Below are 22,127 nucleotides of genomic sequence, written 5' to 3'. Positions count from 1 at the left end.
ACTGTGTATAAAAAAGGTAAAGGTAGTCCCCTGACATTAAGTCCAGTCATGTCTGACTCTGGGGTGTGGTGCTCATCTCCATTTCTAAGCCGAAGAGCCGGCGTTGTCCGTAGACACCTCCAAGGTCATGTGGCCGGCATGACTGCATGGAGCGCCGTTACCTTCCCGCCGGAGCGGTACCTATTGATCTACTCACATTTGCATGTTTTCGAACTGCTAGGTTGGCAGAAGCTAGGGCTGACAGCGGAAGCTCACGCTGCTCCCCGGAATCGAACCTGCGACCTTTTGATCAACAAGCTCAGCAGCTCATACGCACACATACAAATATACATGTACACAAACAGATATACACACAGAATATTTATACGTTAATAATAATAATAATATAATATTGATAGCAATAATAATAGTAATAATAATAAGAATACATTTTGACCCCACTTTAACTGGCATGTTTTAATACTATGGAATCTTTGAATAGTAGTAGTAGTAGTAATAATAATAATAATTATAATTATAATAATGTGTATCCACATACACACACACACACACACACACATGCACAGATATAATTAAGATGGAACTATGGCACTTGAAATGGAATTGTTAATGTTCTAATTGCATATTGGCAAGGCATGCTAACAATACCATCTATGCATTATCCTAAGTGGCTCTTTCTTCTCTTGTTCAAACCTTTGGCTTCCAACGAGCCACTTCGTTTGGGAGTTGTAGTCCGCCAAGACCTGAGCTGAGTTTATTTGAAGACCTGCAGCCACTGTTGTCCTATCTGGTCTGGCAATATTTACCTTGAGTGGCCTCCAGAGATTGATTTCCTCCCTTCTTATCCAGGAACATGAGATCTTGAAACTACTCCCCGCAAAGCATATTTGCCTTCCTTCCGCGTAGTGATTTCAGTTCACAGGTGCTGCCCAGGTGAACCCTGCCTCACCTTGCTTCGTTCCATCCATCCATCAATTTCTTCTTGTCTTTGGTAGTTCCCCGAGTGCGGCTTCTACGGCCTCTATGACAAGATCCTGCTCTTCAAACATGACCCATCATCCGCCAACATCCTCCAGTTGGTCCGAGCCGCCAGCGATATTCAGGAGGGAGACCTGGTGGAAGTGGTGCTCTCAGGTAAGGAACAGGTACACAGGAACATGTATTGTTGCTCTCAGGTGAGGAATAAATAGACAGGAATCTGTATTAATGCTCTCAGGTGAAGAATATATAGACAAGAATTGATTGATGCTCTCAGGTAAGGTACAGGTAGATAGGAATCTGTATTGATGCGTTCAGGTGAGGAAAACATAGGCATGGATCTGTACTGATGTTCTCAGGTGAGGAACAGGTAGACAGGAAAATGTATTGTTGCTCTCAGGTGAGGAATAAATAGACAGGAAATCTGTATTGATGCTCTCAGGTAAAGATCAGGTAGGAATTTGTATTGGTGATCTTAGGTAAGTTACAGGTAGATAGGAATCTGTATTGATGCGTTCAGGTGAGGAAAACATAGACATGGATCTGTACTGATGTTCTCAGGTAAGGTACAGGTAGACAGGAATATGTATTGTTGCTCCTAGGTGGGGAATAAATAGAGAGGAAATCTGTATTAATGCTCTCAGGTAAAGATCAGGTAGAAATCTGTATTGGTGCTCTCAGGTAAGTTACAGGTAGATAGGAATCTGTATTGTACAGGTGAGGAATAAATAGACAGGAAATCTGTATTGATGCTTTCAGGTGAAGAATATATAGACAAGAATCTATTGATGCTCTCAGGTAAGATACAGGTAGATATGAATCTGTATTGATGCTTTTAGGTGAGGAATATATAGACAGGGCTCTGTTGATGCTCTCAGGTAAGGTACAGGTAGATAGAAGTCTGTATTGATGCTTTCAGGTGAGGAATAAATACAGGAAGTCTTGATGCTCTCAGGTATGGTACAGGTAAATAGGAATCTGTATTGATGCTTTCAGGTGAGTAATATATAGACAGGAATCTGTACTGATGCTCTCAGGTGAGGAATGTATAGACAAGAATCTATTGATGCTCTCAGGTAAGATACAGGTAGATAGGAATCTGTATTGATGCTTTCAGGTGAGGAAAACTTAGACAGTAATCAGTATTGAGGCTTTCGGGTGAGGAATACATTAACAAGAATCTGTATTGATGTTCTCAGGTAAGGAACAGGTAGATAGGACTCTATTGAGGCTCACAGGTGAGGAACAGGTAGAAATGAATCTATATTGAGGGTCTTAGGTAAGGAATGGGTAGATAGGAGTCTGCATTGAGGCTCTCAGGTGAGGAACAGGTAGATAGGACCAGGTAGGAAGGCACTTGTATGATGTTCTCAGGAAAGTAATAAATAGACAAGGATCTGTATTGATGCTCTCAGGAAGGGAATAGGTAGATAGAACTCTGTATTAAGACTCTCAGGAAAAGATCAGGTAGATAGGACTCTTATTTGATGTTCATAGGTAAGGAGTGAGTACTCCAGAATCTGTATTGATGCTCTCAGGTAAGGATAAGGTAGGCGGGTGTCTGTATTGATGCTCTCAGGTAAGGATAAGATAGACAGGGATCTTATTTGATGTTCCCAGGTAAGGAAGAGGCAGACAGGTGTCTGTATTGATGTTCATAGGTGAGAAACAAGTATACAGGCATCTGCATTGTTCTCAGGTAAGGATCAGGTAGATAAAAATCTGTATTGATGCTCTCATGTGAAGAATAAATAGACAGGAATTTATTGATGGTCACAGGTAAGGTACAGGTAGACAGCAGTCTGTACTGATGCTCTCAGGTGAGGAACAGGTAGACAGGGTCATGTACTGATGCTCTCAGGTGAGGAACAGGTAGACAGGGATGTGTACTGATGCTCTCAGGTGAGGTACAGGTAGACAGGGATGTATACTGATGCGCTCAGGTGAGGTACAGGTAGACAGGGATGTGTACTGATGCTCTCAGGTGAGGAACAGGTAGATACAACACCTTCATATCTGAAAAGGTAATATCTTTGCTTCTTGCCTCCTGCCTCAGCCGCTGCCACTTTTGAGGACTTCCAGATCCGTCCGCACGCCCTTAATGTGCATTCGTACCGGGCGCCGGCCTTCTGTGACCATTGCGGGGAAATGCTCTTCGGGTTGGTGCGCCAAGGGCTCAAATGCGACGGTAAGGAGGCTCTCTTTGTGGAATGGGAAATGATGCGATAGATATATATTTATGGCATTCAGAGGCCGTAATGTGCTCTCCCTTATGAGCCTAGGAATGGGACATGTTTGGGGTCATTTGAGGTCAAGGAAAGGCCGTATTCAAATAACTCCATAAGAGGGTTGTTGTAGTTTTTTCGGGCTATATGGCCATGGTCTAGAGGCATTCTCTCCTGACGTTTCGCCTGCATCTATGTCAAGCATCCTCAGAGTTAGTGAGGCCTGTTAGAAATAGGAAAAAGGGTTTATATATCTGTGGAATGACCAGGGTGGGACAAAGGACTCTTGTCTGCTGGAGCTAGGTGTGAATGTTTCAACTGACCACCTTGATTAGCATATAATGGCCTGACAGTGCCTAGAGCAAACTTTTGTTGAGAGGTGATTAGAACTCCATAAGAGAACAAAAAGGAGGGTCCTTGCATAAAGCGGCCCTAAAAACTCAATTTGTTGTTTATTCATTAGTTGCATCCACCTCTTCACATGTGGGACGGTAACAGCAACCATGCTGATGTTATCGTTATTTATATTTGTTGTGATATTTATTTATCTCATTTTCCCCTTTTAAAATGAGACTCCAGAGTGGCTTACAACACACGTTGCAAGTTGAAAGCTACAACGCATATAGGCGTGAAATAGAATTGAACCTACCAATGTTAAAAAAAGTTAAATTCACCTACATTATTATTAATACTATTATTATTATTATTATTATTATTATTATGTTGTTGTTGTTGTTGTTGAGTGTGTGTATGTGTGAGTATATGTGTATATGCATATATTTATTATTATTATTGGATTCCATAGCACTGAACAATGCCAAGTAAAGTGGGGTCAAACTATATTATTATTATTATTATTATTATTATTATTCTGACACAGAAGCACAGTATGTCACAGCAAACGAGATATATATGCTTGATTTGTTGTTGTTGTTGTTATTGTTGTTATTGTTATTATTATTTGAAACACAAAAAGATGAGTCCGCAGAAGACACTCTGCTGGCTGTTGTATTGGATCACACGTCGGACACTTCCCAAGTGTCTAGGACACTTACTATTATTATTATTTATTATTATCATCATCATTATTATTATTATTATTATTATTATTATTATTATTATTATTATTATGAGAAACACAACAAGATGAGTCCATAGCAAACAAGATCACTCTCCTGGGTGTTGTGTTGGATCACACGTCGGACACTTCCCAAGTGTCTAGGACACTTACTATTACTACTACTACTACTACTACTACTATTATTATTATTATTATTATTATTAGAAACACAACAAGATGAGTCCGCAGAAGACACTCTGCTGGCTGTTGTATTGGATCACACGTCGGACACTTCCCTAGTGTCTAGGGCACTTTATGATGATGATGATGATGATGATGATGATGATGATTATTATTATGAGAAACACAACAAGATGAGTCCATAGCAAACAAGATCACTCTGCTGGCTGTTGTATTGGATCACACGTCGGACACTTCCCAAGTGTCTAGGACTGTGTGATGTATCGGCGAATAATGTGTGTAGATCCCAGTAAGGTGGCCTTCTGCAACTGGCAGATGGTAATTTTGTCAGCGCCGATTGTGTTTAAGTGCAGGCCAAGGTCTTTAGGTACTGCACCAAGTGTGCCGATCACCACTGGGACCACCTTGACTGGCTTGTGCCAGAGTCTTTGCAGTTCGATCTTTAAATCCTCATCATGTCAGTTTTTCCAGTTGTTTCTCTTCAATCCTGCTGTCACCTGAGATTGCGACATCGACAATCCATACTTTGTTTTTTAACACGATTTATTTACGACATTTATATGCTGCCCTTCTCACCCCGAAGGGGACTCAGTAAAAAGTAAATACAATATATTATATTATTACCATAGCACAATATTAATATTATATATTACATTGCACTATAACATTATACTGTAATATTATTAGTAATATTACATTTAATATAAAATATATAATTATAATATATTATTAGTAGGAGTATTATATTGCATTACATTATAATATCAATATTATTGCAAAATAGATACTTCCTATGCGGAGGAGTTTGTGGCTATGGTCCAAATGTAGGCTGCATCTACACTGTAGAATTAATGCAGTTTGGTGTCACTTCCATAGTACAAGGTTATGGATTACCTGGCAAAATGGCATTTCCTAAAAAAATCCCACACTTTGTGTGACCGTAGAGCAGGACAGCCAACTCCGCATCTGTATGGTCTACTATGCCCTGCCTCATGTACGGAGGAAGAATTGTTGGAGGCTACAGACAATGCTGTTGCTGTTGCCCGTTTTGGGTCAAAAGATATTTAGCCGCCTGGGCTCCTTCTATTTTTATCAGTTTTATACTAATTTATGCAATGCTTTTGATATGAAATAAATAAATACTGGGAGCTGTAGTTTGCGGCAGTACCATCCTTCTTGGTCAGATAAGACCTTGTGAAACTACACATCATAGAATCAAAGAGTTGGAAGAGACCTCATGGGCCATCCAGTCCAACCCCATTCTGCCAAGAAGCAGGAATATTGCATTCAAATCCCCCCTGATAGATGGCCATCCAGCCTCTGTTTAAAAGCTTCCAAAGAAGGAGTCTCCACCACACTCCGGGGCAGAGAGTTCCACTGCTGAACATCCTGGGATCCCATCATTAGTGCCAAACTGCATTAATTGTACAGTGTAGATAAACCTTAATAATGTGTTTTAATAATGTTTTGGTCTCTTGTTTTAATGATGGTGTGCCTTGAGCCTCAGGGAGAGGTGGGTAATTAAATAATAATCATAATCATAATATCAACAACAACAACATGTATTTTTGATCCGTAACCTTGCATAACCCCAAAACATCCACCTACAGTCTAGACATTAAACATCCCGGCTGTTTTTGACCTTGAAAGCCGGCCGATCTTTAAGCGGCCCCATTTCCCTCATTTCGCCTTCGCCCCGGGGCCCGGCATCCCATTAACCGGTTGGCGTTTAGCTCCCTGCCATGTTTAATGCCTAATCGGGCGCTAATAGGCTCAGCATCATTTCAGACTGGCATTTGAAAATAAATCTCCATTCAATGTATTGTCGAAGGCTTTCATGGCTGGAATCACTAGGTTCTTGTGGGTTTTTTCGGGCTAAATGGCCATGTTCTAGAGGCATCTCACCTCTGAGGATGCTTGCCATAGATGCAGGCGAAACGTCAGGAGAAATGCCTCTAGAACATGGCCATATGGACTTATTCCCTTTACGGGGCATCAGAAAGGCGTGTTTTGGGTTTCCCAGAGCACATGACTGTCAGTCCCCATTACCTGCCTTAAAAAGTACTAAAAAAAGTATTTAAAAATAATTTTAAAGGGAACTTTTTAAAGTAACTTTTTTAAAAAAGTTCTTAAAAAGTATTTTAAAAGTAATTTTAAAGGGAACTTTTAAAAGTAACTTTTTAAAAAGTACTTAGAAAGTATTTTAAAAGAATTTTAAAGGGAATGTTTAAAAGTAACTTTTAAAAAGTACTTAAAAAGTATTTTAAAAGTAATTTTAAAGGGAATGTTTAAAAGTAACTTTTAAAAAGTACTTAAACGTATTTTAAAAGTAATTTTAAAGGTAACTTTTAAAGGAAACTTTAAAAAGTAAATTTAAAAACTACTTAAAAGTATTTAAAAGTAATTTTTAAAGGGAACTTTAAAAAGTAACTTTTTAAAAAAGATCGTCTGGGGAGGCCCTGCTCTCGGTCCCGCCTGCATCACAGGCACGATTGGCGGGGACGAGAGACAGGGCCTTCTCGGTGGTGGCCCCTCAGCTATGGAATGCCCTACCGGTTGACATCAGACAGGCGTTTCGGAGGAAGGTCAAGACTTGCCTCTACGAGCAAGTGTTTGGCTAATCAGTGCAACTGAACAACTGAACACAGGAAGTCGGTAAAACTGAACATAGGAATGGCACAAGGATTATGAGAATGGATCTTGTTCTATGTGAGGCGTCATGAATTGATAAGGAATTGATAATAATTGTTGATTTTGTTGTAATTTGTGATGTGTTTTTAACTGTATATTACTGTATAACTTGCACTGTGTAAACCGCATTGAGTCGCCTAATCTAGGCTGAAAAATGCCGTATAGAGGTAAAGCAAATAAATAAATAATAAATAAATAAAAGTAATTTTAAAGGTAACTTTTAAAGGGTACTTTTAAAAGTAACTTTTTAAAAAGTACTTTAAAGGTATTTTAAAAGTAATTTTTAAAGAGAACTTTTAAAGGGAACTTTTAAAAGTAACGTTTTAAAAAAGTACTTAAAAGTATTTTAAAAGTAATTTTAAAGGGAACTTTTAAAAGTAACTTTTTTTAAAAAGTACTTTAAAAAGTACTTTAAACAGTATTTTAAAAGTAATTTTAAAGGGAACTTTTAAAAGTAACTTTTTTAAAAAAAGTACTTTAAAAAGTATTTAAAAAGTAATTTTAAATGGAACGTTTAAAAGTAACTTTTTAAAAAAAGTACTTTAAAAAGTATGTAAAAAGTAATTTTAAAGGGAACTTTTAAAGGGAACTTTTAAAAGTAACTTTAAAAAAGTACTTAAAGGGAACTTTTAAAGGGAACTTTAAAAAGTAACATTTTAAAAAAGTACTTAAAAGTATTTAAAAAGTAATTTTAAAGGGAACTTTTAAAAGTAACTTTTTAAAAAAAGTACTTTAAAAAGTACTTTAAACAGTATTTTAAAAGTAATTTTAAAGGGAACTTTTAAAAGTAACTTTTTTAAAAAAAGTACTTTAAAAAGTATTTAAAAAGTAATTTTAAATGGAACGTTTAAAAGTAACTTTTTAAAAAAAGTACTTTAAAAAGTATGTAAAAAGTAATTTTAAAGGGAACTTTTAAAGGGAACTTTTAAAAGTAACTTTAAAAAAGTACTTAAAGGGAACTTTTAAAGGGAACTTTAAAAAGTAACTTTTAAATACTCAAAATTTATGTTGCAAGCCACTTTGGAGTCTCATTTTAAAAAGGGGAAAGCGAGATAAATAAATATAACAACAAATATAAATAACGATAACATCAGCATGGTTGCTGTCATAGTCCCAAATGCAAGTGCGTACACACTGTGAAGTTAATGCAGTTTGGCACCACATGGACTGCCATGGCTCAATGCTGCGGAGTCCTGAGAGTTGCAGTTCGGTGAGTCACCAGGGGAAGACGAAGGACCTTGTCGAACTACAACTCCCAAGATCCCATCGCATTGAGATGTGGTGTTAGTGCCGCAGTGTGGACGCAACCTCATTCTCTCTTTTGTCGTAGGATGTGGGCTGAACTACCACAAGCGTTGCGCCTTCAGCATCCCCAACAACTGCAGCGGGGCTCGGAAGCGGCGCCTCTCCTCCACTTCTTTGGCCAACTCCCAATCCTTGCGCCTTTCCACCACCGACTCCTTGCCTTCCACCTCTGACGATTTGGTGAGTCAATCCTCTCTGTCTAGACACGGGCAAACTCCGGCCCTCCATGTTGTGACTCAGCTGGAACCTCTGATCAAGATGATGGGATTTGGGTCCACAACCTGGTTCAAAATGTCCCTGTTATAGTCAATGAGGAACAGGGTGTGGAAGTTCAGTTTTCCACAGCAAGGAATGAGTTTGTTGATACTGAAACTAGCCAGGTGCAGGTGCAAATCGACTCAGAAGAGGAGGACAGTTCTCCACCTGATAACGAGCAGGAAGGCAAACTGGATAACACTAACGAACAGACTGACCTTGACGAAACGGGAACCTTAGATCGTGCTGACCGTTTGGAATTCAGAGTTCGAAGGAGTGTGAGAATAGCTAACAAGAAGGAGGTCAGAGGCCAAAGTTTGGTGTTTTCAGCAAGGTGAACCTATTCTGAGGTGCGACACTCCAGGGGTTTTGGACTACAACTCTCACAATTCCTGACAGCCTACTGACTGTTAGGAATTGTGGGAGTTGTAGTCCAAAACACCTGGAGGGCCGGAGTTTGTGGGTGCCCGTGGAATGATCCGACTCCGCTTTGTTTGAAGGAGTGTGAGAATAGCTAACAAGAAGGAGGTCAGAGGCCAAAGTTTGGTGTTTTCAGCAAGGTGAACCTATTCTGAGGTGCGACACTCCAGGGGTTTTGGACTACAACTCTCACAATTCCTGACAGCCTACTGACTGTTAGGAATTGTGGGAGTTGTAGTCCAAAACACCTGGAGGGCCGGAGTTTGTGGGTGCCCGTGGAATGATCCGACTCCGCTTTGTTTGAAGGAGTGTGAGAATAGCTAACAAGAAGGAGGTCAGAGGCCAAAGTTTGGTGTTTTCAGCAAGGTGAACCTATTCTGAGGTGCGACACTCCAGGGGTTTTGGACTACAACTCTCACAATTCCTGACAGCCTACTGACTGTTAGGAATTGTGGGAGTTGTAGTCCAAAACACCTGGAGGGCCGGAGTTTGTGGGTGCCCGTGGAATGATCCGACTCCGCTTTGTTTGAAGGAGTGTGAGAATAGCTAACAAGAAGGAGGTCAGAGGCCAAAGTTTGGTATTTTCAGCAAGATGAACCTATTCTGAGGTGCGACACTCCAGGGGTTTTGGACTACAACTCCCACAATTCCTAACAGCCTACCGCAAATTCTGGCCCTCCAGGGGTTTTGGACTACAACTCCCACAATTCCTAACAGCCGGTAGGCTGTTAGGAATTGTGGGAGTTGCAGTCCAAAACCCCTGGAGGGACGGAGTTTGCAGGTGCCCGTGGAATGATCCAACTCCGCTTTGCCTCCCCAGAGCCGGAGTTCAGTGGAGCTGCTCCCGCGCCGGAGGGTCTCCTCGGCCTACGTGGGGCGCCCCATTGAGCTGGACAAGCTCTTCCTCTCCAAGGTCAAGGTGCCCCACACCTTCCTCATCCACTCCTACACTCGGCCCACCGTCTGCCAGTTCTGCAAGAAGCTGCTCAAGGGACTCTTCCGGCAAGGGCTCCAGTGCAAAGGTGAGCCATGGGTTTCGAGACCTGGGGAAAGAATGCAACTTTTTAGGGGTCCCCTTGGACTACGACTTCTGTCATCCCTAGCATAGAATCATAGAATAATAGAATAATGGGTCATCTAACCCAGTCCCCTGCCATGCAGGAAAAACACAATCAAAGTACCCCTGTGTCAGGAGTCGGCATGAAGACATCACAGATTCCCTCCATGACATCCTGACTGAATCATCCTGGTTGCCTTTTCTCTCTGTGACATTTTGGAAGCCAGCAGAGGGCACTGGAAACCTTTTATTGGAACTTGTGAAGCAACAAGCTCTAATAAGGAAACTGAGAAGAGGGAGGAGATGGGAAGGAAAGGTGTATAAAAGGAAGTGGTGGTGGGGAAAAGTCAGTAGTGTCTTTCTTTGCTGCAGAGATACAAGCAATATATTCATTTCAAAGCAAAACCGGCTTGTGAGTGATCGTTTAATATTGCTATATAAAACCTACAGTCTTACACCTTGACAGATGGCCATCCAGCTTTGGTTTAAAAGTTTCCAAGGAAGGAGATAAATACAGGGAAGTACAGTAAGACATTTCCCATAACACAACCTATTCCTTTGGAGTGAGATAACCCAGATCCTTGGAGTGTACACTCTAGGCATATGCAATCCATGGTTCTAAATGGTTCTACAGTATTTACAAAACTAAAGTTCTGGTGGTGAAAAATAGGGAGCGCTGGTGCTTTGCTTTTACTGTGTTGCTAAAATTCTGGTGGTGAAAATTTCAGAACTCTAACAAAACTTTCAAATTTTCATTATAAATGGCAGTTCCTAATACAATGGTTCTCAACCTTCCTAATGCTGCGACCCTTAATGCAGTTCTTCATGTTGCAGTGACCCCCCAACTGTAAAATTATTTTCATTGCTACTTCATAATTGTAATTTTACTACAGTTATGAATCATAATATAAATATCTGATATATCTGATATTAAGGATATGTTTTCATTCACTGGACCAAATTTGTCACAAATGCCCCATACGCCCAAATTTGAATATTTGTGGGGTTGGGGGGGATTGATGTTGTCATTTGGGAGTTGTAGCTGCTGGAATTTATAGTTCACCTACAATCAAAGAGCATTCTGAACTCCTTCAACAATGGAATTGAACCAAACTTGGCACACAGAACTAACAGAAAATATTTCAAATTTGAATATTTGTGGGGTTGGGGAAGGGATTGATTTTGTCATTTGGGAGTTGTAGTTGCTGGAATTTATTGTTCACCTACAGTCAAAGAGCATTCTGAACTTCTTCAACAATGGAATTGAACCAAACTTGGCACACAGAACTAACAGAAAATACTGTACGGGTTTGGTGGGCATTGACCTTGAGTTTGGGAGTTGTAGTTCACCTACATCCAGAGAGCACTGTGGACTCAAACAAGGATGGATCTGGACCAAATTTAGAACAAATACTCAATATGCCCAAATGAGAACACTGGTTGCAGTTTGGCAAAAACAAATCTTGACATTAGGGAGTTGTAATTGCTGGGATTTCTAGTTCACCTGCATCCAGAAAACACTGTGGACTGAAATAATGATGGATCTGGACCAAACTCTGCATGAATATTAAATATGCCCAAATGTGAACACTGGTGGAGTTTGGGGGAAATAGACCTTGAATTTTAGGAGTTGTAGTTGCTGGGATTTATAGTTCACTTACAATCAGAGAGCATTCTGAACCCCACCAACAATAGAATTGGGCCAAACTTCCCACACAGAACCTCCATGACCAACAGAAAATACTATGTTTTGTGATGGTCTTTGGCCACCCATCGGACGCCCCCTCATGACCCCTCCAGGGGTCCCGACCCCCAGGTTGAGAAACACTGTCCTAATAGGTTCTGTCATAAAAATCACCAATAATGAAATAATAATGACATTTTGAAAGTTTTGTTAGAGTTCTGAAATTTTCACCACCAGAACTTTAGCAACACTGTAATAGCAAAGCACCAGCGCCCCCTAGTATACACAACCAGAACTTTAGTTTTGTAAGTACTTTAGAACCTTTTAGAACCATGTACACTCCTGTGATTCAGCCATAAAGTGAGTCCAACTTTGTGGCCAATATGGTGTCTTGCACCTCCTTCTTGGCCAGGTGTGTTACCTAGATTCTCATCAATAAGTGGGAAGTCAAGGGATGCAGAAGGGGCAATCAACAGTGGATGGACGGGACTTTTTCAAATGTGTATGACCGGAAACCCTAACCCTGTTGCTTCCTAATTCTGTTGGTGTTTTCATCCCAGATTGCAAATTCAACTGCCACAAGCGCTGTGCCACTCGGGTGCCCAACGACTGCCTCGGAGAGACGCTCTTCAACGGAAGCGGTAAGCCATTATGAAATTATGGCCCTATTGACAGTGCAGTTTGAAATGGCATTATAGAGTCATTCCTCTTTACAGCCCGAAAGACGGTTGCATCTGTCAAGTTGGAAATTTAGGGGAGGCTAATTTAACTAATTTACGACGCCATAAAAATCTCCAGCAAGCATGCAAAAGAATGAGGAAGTACTCCATCGGTGTCACAAATGGAGGGTGAAGCGACGGCTCCCCTGGTGGCCAGAATACCGTCATGAAGCTGGAATGTTAAATAGCCTCTGTGTGTCTGTCTATATATGTTGTGTGTCTATGGCATTGAATGTTTGCCATGTATATGTACATTGTAATCTGCTCTGAGTCCCCTACGGGGTGAGAAGGACGCAATATAAATACTATAAATAAAATAAATAAATAAAATAAAATAAAATAAAATAAAATTATAATATAATATAATATAATATAATATAATATAATATAATATAATATAAATACAGTGGTGTAGATGGGGCCTTGGATTGGATCTGTACTGCCATATAATGCAATTTGGAACTGCATTAGACAGCAACGTAGAACCAACTTATTTTGTAATAGTGTGGGGTTATATTTACTGAGTTGGAGCAACAACAACAACAACAACAATAATTATTATTATTATTTTCTTGCCCACTTCTCCTTGTGGCTCAAGGCGGGTTACAGCATAATGCAAACACACAAACATTGTAAATATTCTATAAATATACATATTTATAATTGCCTTGCGTGGTGACGAGAGGCGAGTAAGAAATAAAATTACTATTGCTTTTATTAATCCAACTCAGCTGTTAGGAATTGTGGGAGTTGTAGTCCAAAACACCTGGAGGGCCCAGGTTTGCCCATGCCTACATGAGAGGATGACTATGACGATTATAATCTATATTATTATTATTATTATTATTATTATTATTATTTTGACCTGGCATGGGCAAACTTGGGCCATCCAGGTGTTTTGGACTTCAACTCCCACAACTCCTTACAGCTGGTAGGGTGTTAGGAATTGTGGGAGTTGTAGTCCAAAACACCTGGAGGGCTCAAGTTTGCCCATGCCTGCATTAGAAGATGATTTTATTATTATTATTATTATTGTTGTTGTTGTTGTTGTTGTTATTGTTGTTGTTGTTGTTATTGTTGTTGTCATTGTCATTGTCGTCATCATCATTCATCATCATTATTATTTTATTTTATTTATTATTTTGGCCAGGCATGGGCAAATTTGGGCCCTCCAGGTGTTTTGGACTGCAACTCCCACAATTCCTAACAGCCTGTAGGCTGTTAGGAATTGTGGGAGTTGTAGTCCAAAACACCTGGAGGGCCCAAGTTTGCCCATGCCTGGTCTATATACCCTTCTTCACCAAATACCTTTTCCAAACTATAATTGCAACTCCCTATGATTCCATGGCAGTCAAAGTGGTGCCAAACTGCCTTAATCCCACAGTGTAGATGCACCAAAGGACCGTGACTGGCTGGAAGGGAAATAGTATGGCTCAATGGAGAATTGTGAGTATTATTTATTTATTCTTAGGTACATTATATGGATTTTTCCACCGTTTCTCTCTCCCCAGATGTTACGATGGAGGAGCCCAGTGACCTCAGCGAGGCCGAGAAGAATTCCCTGATGGACGAATCCGACGACTCCGGGATCATCCCTGGATCCCATTCGGAGAACGACCTGCGGATGGGAGAGGACGCCGATGACATCAGCAAGTCCCGGGGGTGAGCAGAGGTCATGGCAACAAAACTGGCCTTCTCTTAAGACCGTGAAAACTTTCCATAGTTCAAATCTTTGTCTGACTTCCATTGTTAATTCCAATGGGTTTAACCTGGGGGGTGGAACCCAAGCATAAATAATAATAATAATAATAATAATAATAATAATAATAATAATAATCCCTCAGTTCTTGTGGGTTTTTTCGGGCTATATGGCCATGTTCTAGAGGCATTTCTCCTGACGTTTCGCCTGCATCTATGGCAAGCATCCTCAGAGGTGAGGTCTGCTGGGACTGGGGAAAAAAAGGGGGGTTATATATCTGTGGAATGACCAGGGTGAGACAAAGGGCTTTTGTAAGTTGGCCTAGGTGTGGATCTTTCAACTGACCACCTTGATTAGCATACAATGGGCTGACTGTGCCTGGAGCAAACTCTTCTTGAAAGGTGATTAGATGTCCCTGCCTGTTTTTCTCTCTGCTGTTTTTGCTGTTGCAATTTTAGAATTTTTTAATACTGGTAACCAGATTTTGTTCATTTTCATGGTTTCCTCCTTTCTGTTGAAATTGTCCACATGTTTGTGGATTTCAATGGCTTCTCTGTGTAGTCTGACATGGTGGTTGTGAGAGTGGTCCAGCATTTCTGTCTTCTCAAATAATATGCTGTGTCCAGGTTGGTTCATCAGGTGCTCTGCTATGGCTGACTTCTCTGGTTGAAGGAGTCTGCAGTGCCTTTCATGTTCCTGGATTCTTGTTTGGGCAATGCTGCTGCGTTTGGTGGTCCCTCTGTAGACTTGTCCACAGCTGCATGGTACACGGTAGACTCCTGCAGAGGTGAGAGGATCCCTCTTGTCCTTTGCTGAACGGAGCATTTGTTGGATTTTCTTGGTGGGTCTGTAGATAGTTTGTATGTTGTGTTTCCTCATCAGCTTCCCTCTGCAGTCAGTGGTTCCCTTGATGTATGGCAGGAACACTTTTCCTCTGGGTGGATCTTTGTCTTTATTCTCGTGGCTTGTTCTCGGTTGTCTTGCAGCTCTTCTGATGTCTGAGGTGGAGTCTCCATTGGCCTGTAGAGCCCAGTTGAGGTGGTTCAGTTCATCTTGGAGGAGGTGGGCTTCCCAGATTCTTTCTGCACGGTCTGCCAAGGCTTTAATGGGGCTTCTTTTTTGGCTTGGGTGATGGTTGGAGTTTTTATGTAGATATCTATCTGTGCGTGTAGGTTTTCTGTAAACAGTGTGACCCAATTGTTGATCTGGTTTGCGGATGACTAGGACGTCGAGAAAAGGCCGTCTTCCTTCATTTTCTTTTTCCATGGTGAACTGGATGTTTGGGTGGATGCTGTTGAGATGGTCCAGGAACCTGTTGAGTTCTTCTTCTCCATGGCTCCAAATGGTGAAGGTGTTATCCACATATCTGAACCATATAGTGGGCTTTTTGGTTGCTGTTTCAAGAGCTTGTTTTTCAAATTGTTCCATGTAGAAGTTAGCTATGACTGGGCTGAGAGGGCTCCCCATAGCTACTCCATCTTTCTGTTCAAAGAATTCATTGTCCCACTGAAAGTAACTGGTGGTGAGGCAATGGTGAAACAGCGCCGTGATGTCTTCTGGGAACCTCTGGTTGATGAGTGCCATGGTGTCTGCAACTGGGACCATGGTAAATAGAGACACCACATCGAATAATAATAATAATAATAATAATAATAATAATAATAATAATAATAATAATCTATGACATGGTATTCAAACTAGATAACATGAAGATATTGATTGATTGATTTATATCCCACTTTATCTCTCCATATGGAGACTAAAAGCGGCTCACAATCAAAAACACGACAACTTAAAATATACAAATATACAATAATAAAAGAGTATATCATTATATTTGATTATATAATATCAGTAGTAATTATATTTAATATATTAATATTACTATAATACAATATTGTTATTACATTGTATTATATTGCATTATTATTATTATTATTATTATTATTATTATATTGTATTACATACAAGAGGGGAGCTCCAGACAAGAAACGATCAGGGACAGCTAATCACCTCTTAACAAAGAGGGAAGAACTTCCTGACTGTGAGAGCCGTTCAGCAGTGGAACTCTCTGCCCCGGAGTGTGGTGGAGGCTCCTTCTTTGGAAGCCTTTAAACAGAGGCTGGATGGCCATCTGTCAGGGGTGATTTGAATGCAATATTCCTGCTTCTTGGCAGAATGGGGTTGGACTGGATGGCCCATGAGGTCTCTTCCAACTCTTTGATTCTATGAAAGGATGCCCCCAGGCAGTAAAAAGCCAGACCTTGAAAACTGCTAGGCCATTCAATGCTAATCAAGGTGGCCAATTGAAACATTCACACCTGCCTCCAACAGACAAGAGTTCTTTCTCCCACCCTGGACATTATTCCACAGATCTGTAAACACCACTTGCCTAGTTTCCAACAGACGTCACAACCTCTGAGGATGCCTGCTATAGATGTAGGCGAAATGTCAGGAGAGAATGCTTCTGGAATATGGCCAGACAGCCTGAAAAACTTACAGCAGCCCAATTATCAATATTATATGTATATACTGTACATTATATTGGGTTGTTGTAGGTTTTTTCGGGCTATATGGCCATGTTCTAAAGGCATTTTCTCCTGACGTTTCGCCTGCATCTATGGCAAGCATCCTCAGAGGTAGTGAGTGAGGATGCTTGCCATAGATGCAGGCGAAACGTCAGGAGAGAATGCCTCTAGAACATGGCTATATAGCCTGAAAAAACCTACAACAACCCTTCGGCATCCTCAGAAGTTGTGAGTGAGGATGCTTGCCATAGATGCAGGCGAAACGTCAGGAGAGAATGCCTCTAGGACATGGCCATATAGCCTGAAAAAACCTACAACAACCCAGTGATTCCGGCCATGAAAGCCTTCGACAATACATTGTACATTATATTGTTAGCATAGCACAATATTAGTATACTATATTGTACTATACCACTATACTATCTATCTATCTTGTCTGTCAATCATTGGAAAAGAACATATTCTGCATATACCTTTTTTCTCCCAATTTTTCTGGAAAAATGGCTTTGGGAAAAAAACTTAATTTTTCCCCAATTTTTCTAGTTTTTTTCCCCAGGTTTTCCCATCTGTCCTGTTTTTATACTCGTTCACATGATGCAATCATACCTTCGTGATGTCATCATGCACTCACTAATGCCTCGTTGCATCAGACACTTGCTTTGTCATCTTGACTCAGCAATTTTTCACCTGGACAATATGCCTATTGATCAGGCCTGGGCCAACTTTGGCCCTCCAGGTGTTTTGGACTTCAGCTCCCACAATTCCTAACAGTCTTCCAGGTCTTTGATGGACACTTGACCCATCCTTGTCTCCCCAGATCCATGGGCTACATCCCTTTGATGCGAGTGGTCCAGTCAGTGCGCCAGACCACCCGCAAGTCCAGCACGGCCCTGAAGGAAGGCTGGGTGGTCCATTTCAGCAACAAGGACACACTGGTGAGTGGGGAAGGGGCTGGAGAAGATCCACCTAGGCATAAGGAATCTGTGGACCGGGTTGTGGCGCAGCTGGTTGGAAGTCAGCCGCATTAAAACCAGCCCGGGTCAGAGTAAGCTCCCAACCATTTGTCTAGCTTGCTGTCGACCTTCGCAGCCCGAAAGACAGTGGTGTCTATCAAGTAAGAAATTTAGGTACCGCTTATGCGGGGAGAGGGAGGCCCCAATGGCACAGTGGATTAAAGTGCTGAGCTTGTTGACCAAAAGGTTGCAGGTTCGATTCTGGGGAGCGGGTGAGCTTCCGCTGTCAGCCCTAGCTTCTGACTCAACTCTATTCTAGTCATATTTCATCTGTTTATGCTGGAGCCTCCGGTGGCGCAGTGGGTTAAACCCCTGTGCCGGCAGGACTGAAGACCGACAGGTCACAGGTTCGAATCTGGGGAGAGGCGGATGAGCTCCCTCTATCAGCTCCAGCTCCTCATGCGGGGACATGAGAGAAGCCTCCCACAAGGATGATAAAACATCAATTCACCCGGGCGTCCCTTGGGCAACGTCCTTGCAGACGGCCAATTCTCTCACAACAGGAGCGACTTGCAGTTTCTCAGGTTGCTCCTGACACGACCAAAAAAAAAACCTGTTTATGCTTAGAATTATTTTTAAATATTAATTATTACATTTGGCTCAGCCATAGGTCTTTTAAACGTCGTTGTGTTACTGTTAATATTCATAGCTTAATTTCTGTTATGAGTTTTATTTTTATTGTTTGTATTACTTGTTGTTATTGTTTTTATTACTGATGTATTGCGGCCTCGGCCTCAAGTAAGCCGCACCGAGTCCCTTGGGGAGATGGTAGCGGGGTATAAATAAAGTTTTTTTTAATTATTATTATTATTATTATTATTATTATTATTATTATTATGCCAACCTAGCAGAATAATAATAATAATGCATGCAAATGTGATGCAAATAATAATGCATGCAAATAATAATGCATGCAAATAATAAACATACAAATGTGAGTAGATCAATAGGTACCGCTCCGGCGGGAAGGTAACGGCACTCCATTCAGTCATGCCAGCCACATGACCTTGGAGGTGTCTATGGACGACGCCGGCTCTTCGGCTTAGAAATGGAGATGAGCACCACACCCCAGAGTCAGACATGACTGGACTTAAGGTCAGGGGACAACCTTTACCTTTACCTATGCAGGGAAGTTAATTTAACTAATTCACAACACCATAAAAAAATCTCCACCAGCATGCAAAAGAATGAGGAAGTACTCAGTCGGTGTCACAAGTGGACGGTGAAGCGACAGCTCCCCCGGTGGCCAGAATTCAAAGCATACCCTCATGAAGCTGGAAAGTTAAATAGCCTCTGTGTGTCTGTCTGTATATGTTGTGTGTCTATGGCATTGAATGTTTTATCAGAGTGAGACCTGGGGTCTATGTGCAGTGGAGATGAGGTTACTAGATCACACAGACACAAAACAGGACACTGCAGTTTGCCAGTCTTAAAAATAACAAAGTTTACTTAGCACATCTTAATACACGTCTACTTCTAAGCGAGCTTAATCAGGAACTACAACAGGAACTACAAAGCACAACTATAGTACAGTTACGGAACATGTGCTTATCAGTTTCTCTTTGGCTGTAAGCCGGCTACTCCCTAATTCTTCCCAGACAGAGAGAGCTTGTTTTCTTATTTCTGCCAAGGTCTTTTCTCTCTCTACCTCTCTGTCTCTTACAACAACAATTCCAGCATACAAATTAACATAACTGAATCCATCTTGAATACATATGAACACCATTGTTAATCATATTGAAACACATTGAAAAAACATACATACATACTTTCAATAATCCTGACATGTTTGCCATGTATATGTGCATTGTGATCCACCCTGAATCCCCTACTATAAATATTGTAAATAAATAAAATAAAATAAGGGGTCACCAGGCAACTCCTACCATCATCTTAGGAGAGCCACACACATCCACGTATATTTACCTCCAGTTTCCCCAGTTTGGAAGCGACAGGCCTGATTTAATCCTCTGCCATCCCACTTTCGTGGCTGCGAATAAAATGTCCTGGTTTCCTGTTCCCTCCCCTCTAATGGCACTCACCCTTTTCTGATCCTGTAGCGGAAACGTCATTACTGGCGTCTGGACAGCAAATGCCTCACTCTTTTCCAAAACAACACCAGCAGTCGCTACTACAAGGTAAGGTGTTCTGTTTTCTGGTGGTATTTAAGGGTGGATGGGAATGTAACGTTGGAGGTCTCGGAGGAATCTTGTTCTTCCTCTGCTTCATATATATATACACACACACCTAATAAACAAAGGATTCTATGGTGGGTTGTTGCAGGAATATATGAAATCTGTATTACACCGGCGTAGTTGGAATGTTGTGATGGGGAGTTGCTTCGATGTCTTTCTTGTAGGAGATCCCATTGTCGGAGATCTTGGCCATCGAGTCTGCTCAAGACTTCTCCTTGCTGCCCTCCGGAGCGAACCCTCACTGCTTCGAAATCATCACGGCCAAAGCCACCTACTACGTTGGGGAGAACGGCGTTCCCAGTAGCAACCAGCATGGCGGGGACAGCCTGGAGCAAGCGAAGGCTTGGGAGACGGCCATCCGCCAAGCCCTCATGCCGGTCATTCTTCAGGGTGCTGCGCCTGCCCAAGGCGAGGTGTCTCACCGTGAGTGTCTCCTTTACCTTCTCTGTCGTTTCATGAAGTCAAAGCATCTCTTCTGAGCATGTTCTTTGTCCAATACTGACCTCTAGCAGCCTAATGGGGTATTACCATGAGAGTCAAGTTCCCCTTTGAGTGTACTCCTTGTCTAACACTGACAACTAGTGACTTGATGTGGTATTACCATTACATTAAGGCCTCTCTTACAAGCATGCTCCTTGTCCAAGACTGACCTCTAGTGACCGGACGGGGTATTACCGTGAAATTCAAGCATCTCTTCTGAGTCTGCTCCTTGTTTAATATTGACTTCTAGTGACTTGATGTGGTATTACCATTAAATTAAGGCCTCTCTTATAAGCATGCTCCTTGTCCAAGACTGACCTCTAGTGACTTGATGTGATATTACCATGAGAGTAAAGTTCCCCTTTGAGTGTGCTTCTTGTCTAACACTGACCTCTAGTGACTTGATGTGGTATTACCATGAGAGTAAAGTTCCCCTTTGAGTGTGCTTCTTGTCTAACACTGATCTCTAGTGATTTGATGTGGTATTACTATGAGAGTAAAGTTCTCCTTTGAATGTGCTTCTTGGCTAACACTGACCTCCAGTGACTTGATGTGGTATTACCACAAGAGTAATTTCTCCTTTGAGTGTGCTTCTTTATTTATTTTAATTAAATTTTTGTTGTGCATTTTTCATATATACACACAGACAACAGGTGTTGGGGGGATGTGGGAAATGGGTTGGGAAAGGGCTGTTGGAGAGGGAAGGGGGGGAGTGGACATAAAATCTAGTCACCATCAGGTGACACATAAACTTAAACCTAGACCAAGTCTTGACATCAAGACTTTGAGTGTGCTTCTTGTCCAACACTGACCTCTAGTGGTATTACCATGAGAGTAAAGTTCCCCTTTCATTGTGCTTCTTGGCTAACACTGACCTCTAGTGACTTGATGTGATATTACCATGAGAGTAAAGTTCCCCTTTGAGTGTGCTTCTTGTCTAACACTGACCTCTAGTGACTTGATGTGGTATTACCATTAAATTAAGGCCTCGCTTATAGGTATGCTCCTTGTCCAACACTGACCTCTACTAATCAGATGAGTCATTACCTCATAGTCTTCTTCTGAGCATGCTCATTGTCCAGCACTGACCCCCAGTGGCCAGATGGGGTATTACCTTGTTACCTCTTTATGGTTTTGTCTCTCTGTTCTTCACTTGTGGGCTTAGGAAGTTGATAGAAGTGGATTAGGATGTAAACTAAATCATCTTCCTTCCAGGGCAAGCATCCTTGCGGATCTCTGTGTCCAACAGCCAGATACAAGAGAACGTGGTGAGTCCTTGACATTTTTTCCTTTGCCTACTTTTGGGTCCAGTTCATTAAAACAGTTCAAAACTATGACGGCTTTGTTGTATTGCAGGATATTGCCACTGTGTACCAGATCTTCCCGGATGAAGTCTTAGGATCTGGGCAATTTGGTGTTGTTTATGGAGGTAAGACGGGTCGTAGTCTTGGATCACCTTAATCCAACCATGGGCAAACTTGAGCCCTCCAGGTGTTTTGGACTTCAACTCCCACAATTCCTAACAGCTTATCGGCTGTTAGGAATTATGGGAGTTGAAGTCCAAAACACCTGGAGGGCCCAAGTTTGCCTGTGGCTGCCTTAATCCCATTTCCAAAA

General features: G+C 41.5%; 1 protein-coding gene across 1 annotated transcript in view; it reads left to right on the top strand.

Moving 5' to 3' along the window:
- LOC132781795 (serine/threonine-protein kinase D2) overlaps window positions 1-22,127 on the top strand; it is a 55,024-nt gene that overhangs the window by 13,307 nt on the left and 19,590 nt on the right. The window contains exons 2-12 of the mRNA XM_060786262.2: window positions 996-1,134; window positions 3,035-3,166; window positions 8,486-8,640; window positions 9,956-10,157; window positions 12,437-12,517; window positions 14,107-14,257; window positions 17,640-17,757; window positions 19,896-19,973; window positions 20,195-20,453; window positions 21,726-21,778; window positions 21,867-21,939. Of these exons, the coding sequence (XP_060642245.2) occupies window positions 996-1,134; window positions 3,035-3,166; window positions 8,486-8,640; window positions 9,956-10,157; window positions 12,437-12,517; window positions 14,107-14,257; window positions 17,640-17,757; window positions 19,896-19,973; window positions 20,195-20,453; window positions 21,726-21,778; window positions 21,867-21,939 (1,441 nt within the window). The remainder of the gene's footprint in view (window positions 1-995; window positions 1,135-3,034; window positions 3,167-8,485; window positions 8,641-9,955; window positions 10,158-12,436; window positions 12,518-14,106; window positions 14,258-17,639; window positions 17,758-19,895; window positions 19,974-20,194; window positions 20,454-21,725; window positions 21,779-21,866; window positions 21,940-22,127) is intronic.

Source organism: Anolis sagrei, chromosome Y (assembly GCF_037176765.1).
Source record: "Anolis sagrei isolate rAnoSag1 chromosome Y, rAnoSag1.mat, whole genome shotgun sequence".
Taxonomy (NCBI): domain Eukaryota; kingdom Metazoa; phylum Chordata; class Lepidosauria; order Squamata; family Dactyloidae; genus Anolis; species Anolis sagrei.
The sequence above is the reverse complement of the archived record's forward strand: the minus strand, read 5'-3'. Positions and strand labels throughout refer to the sequence as shown.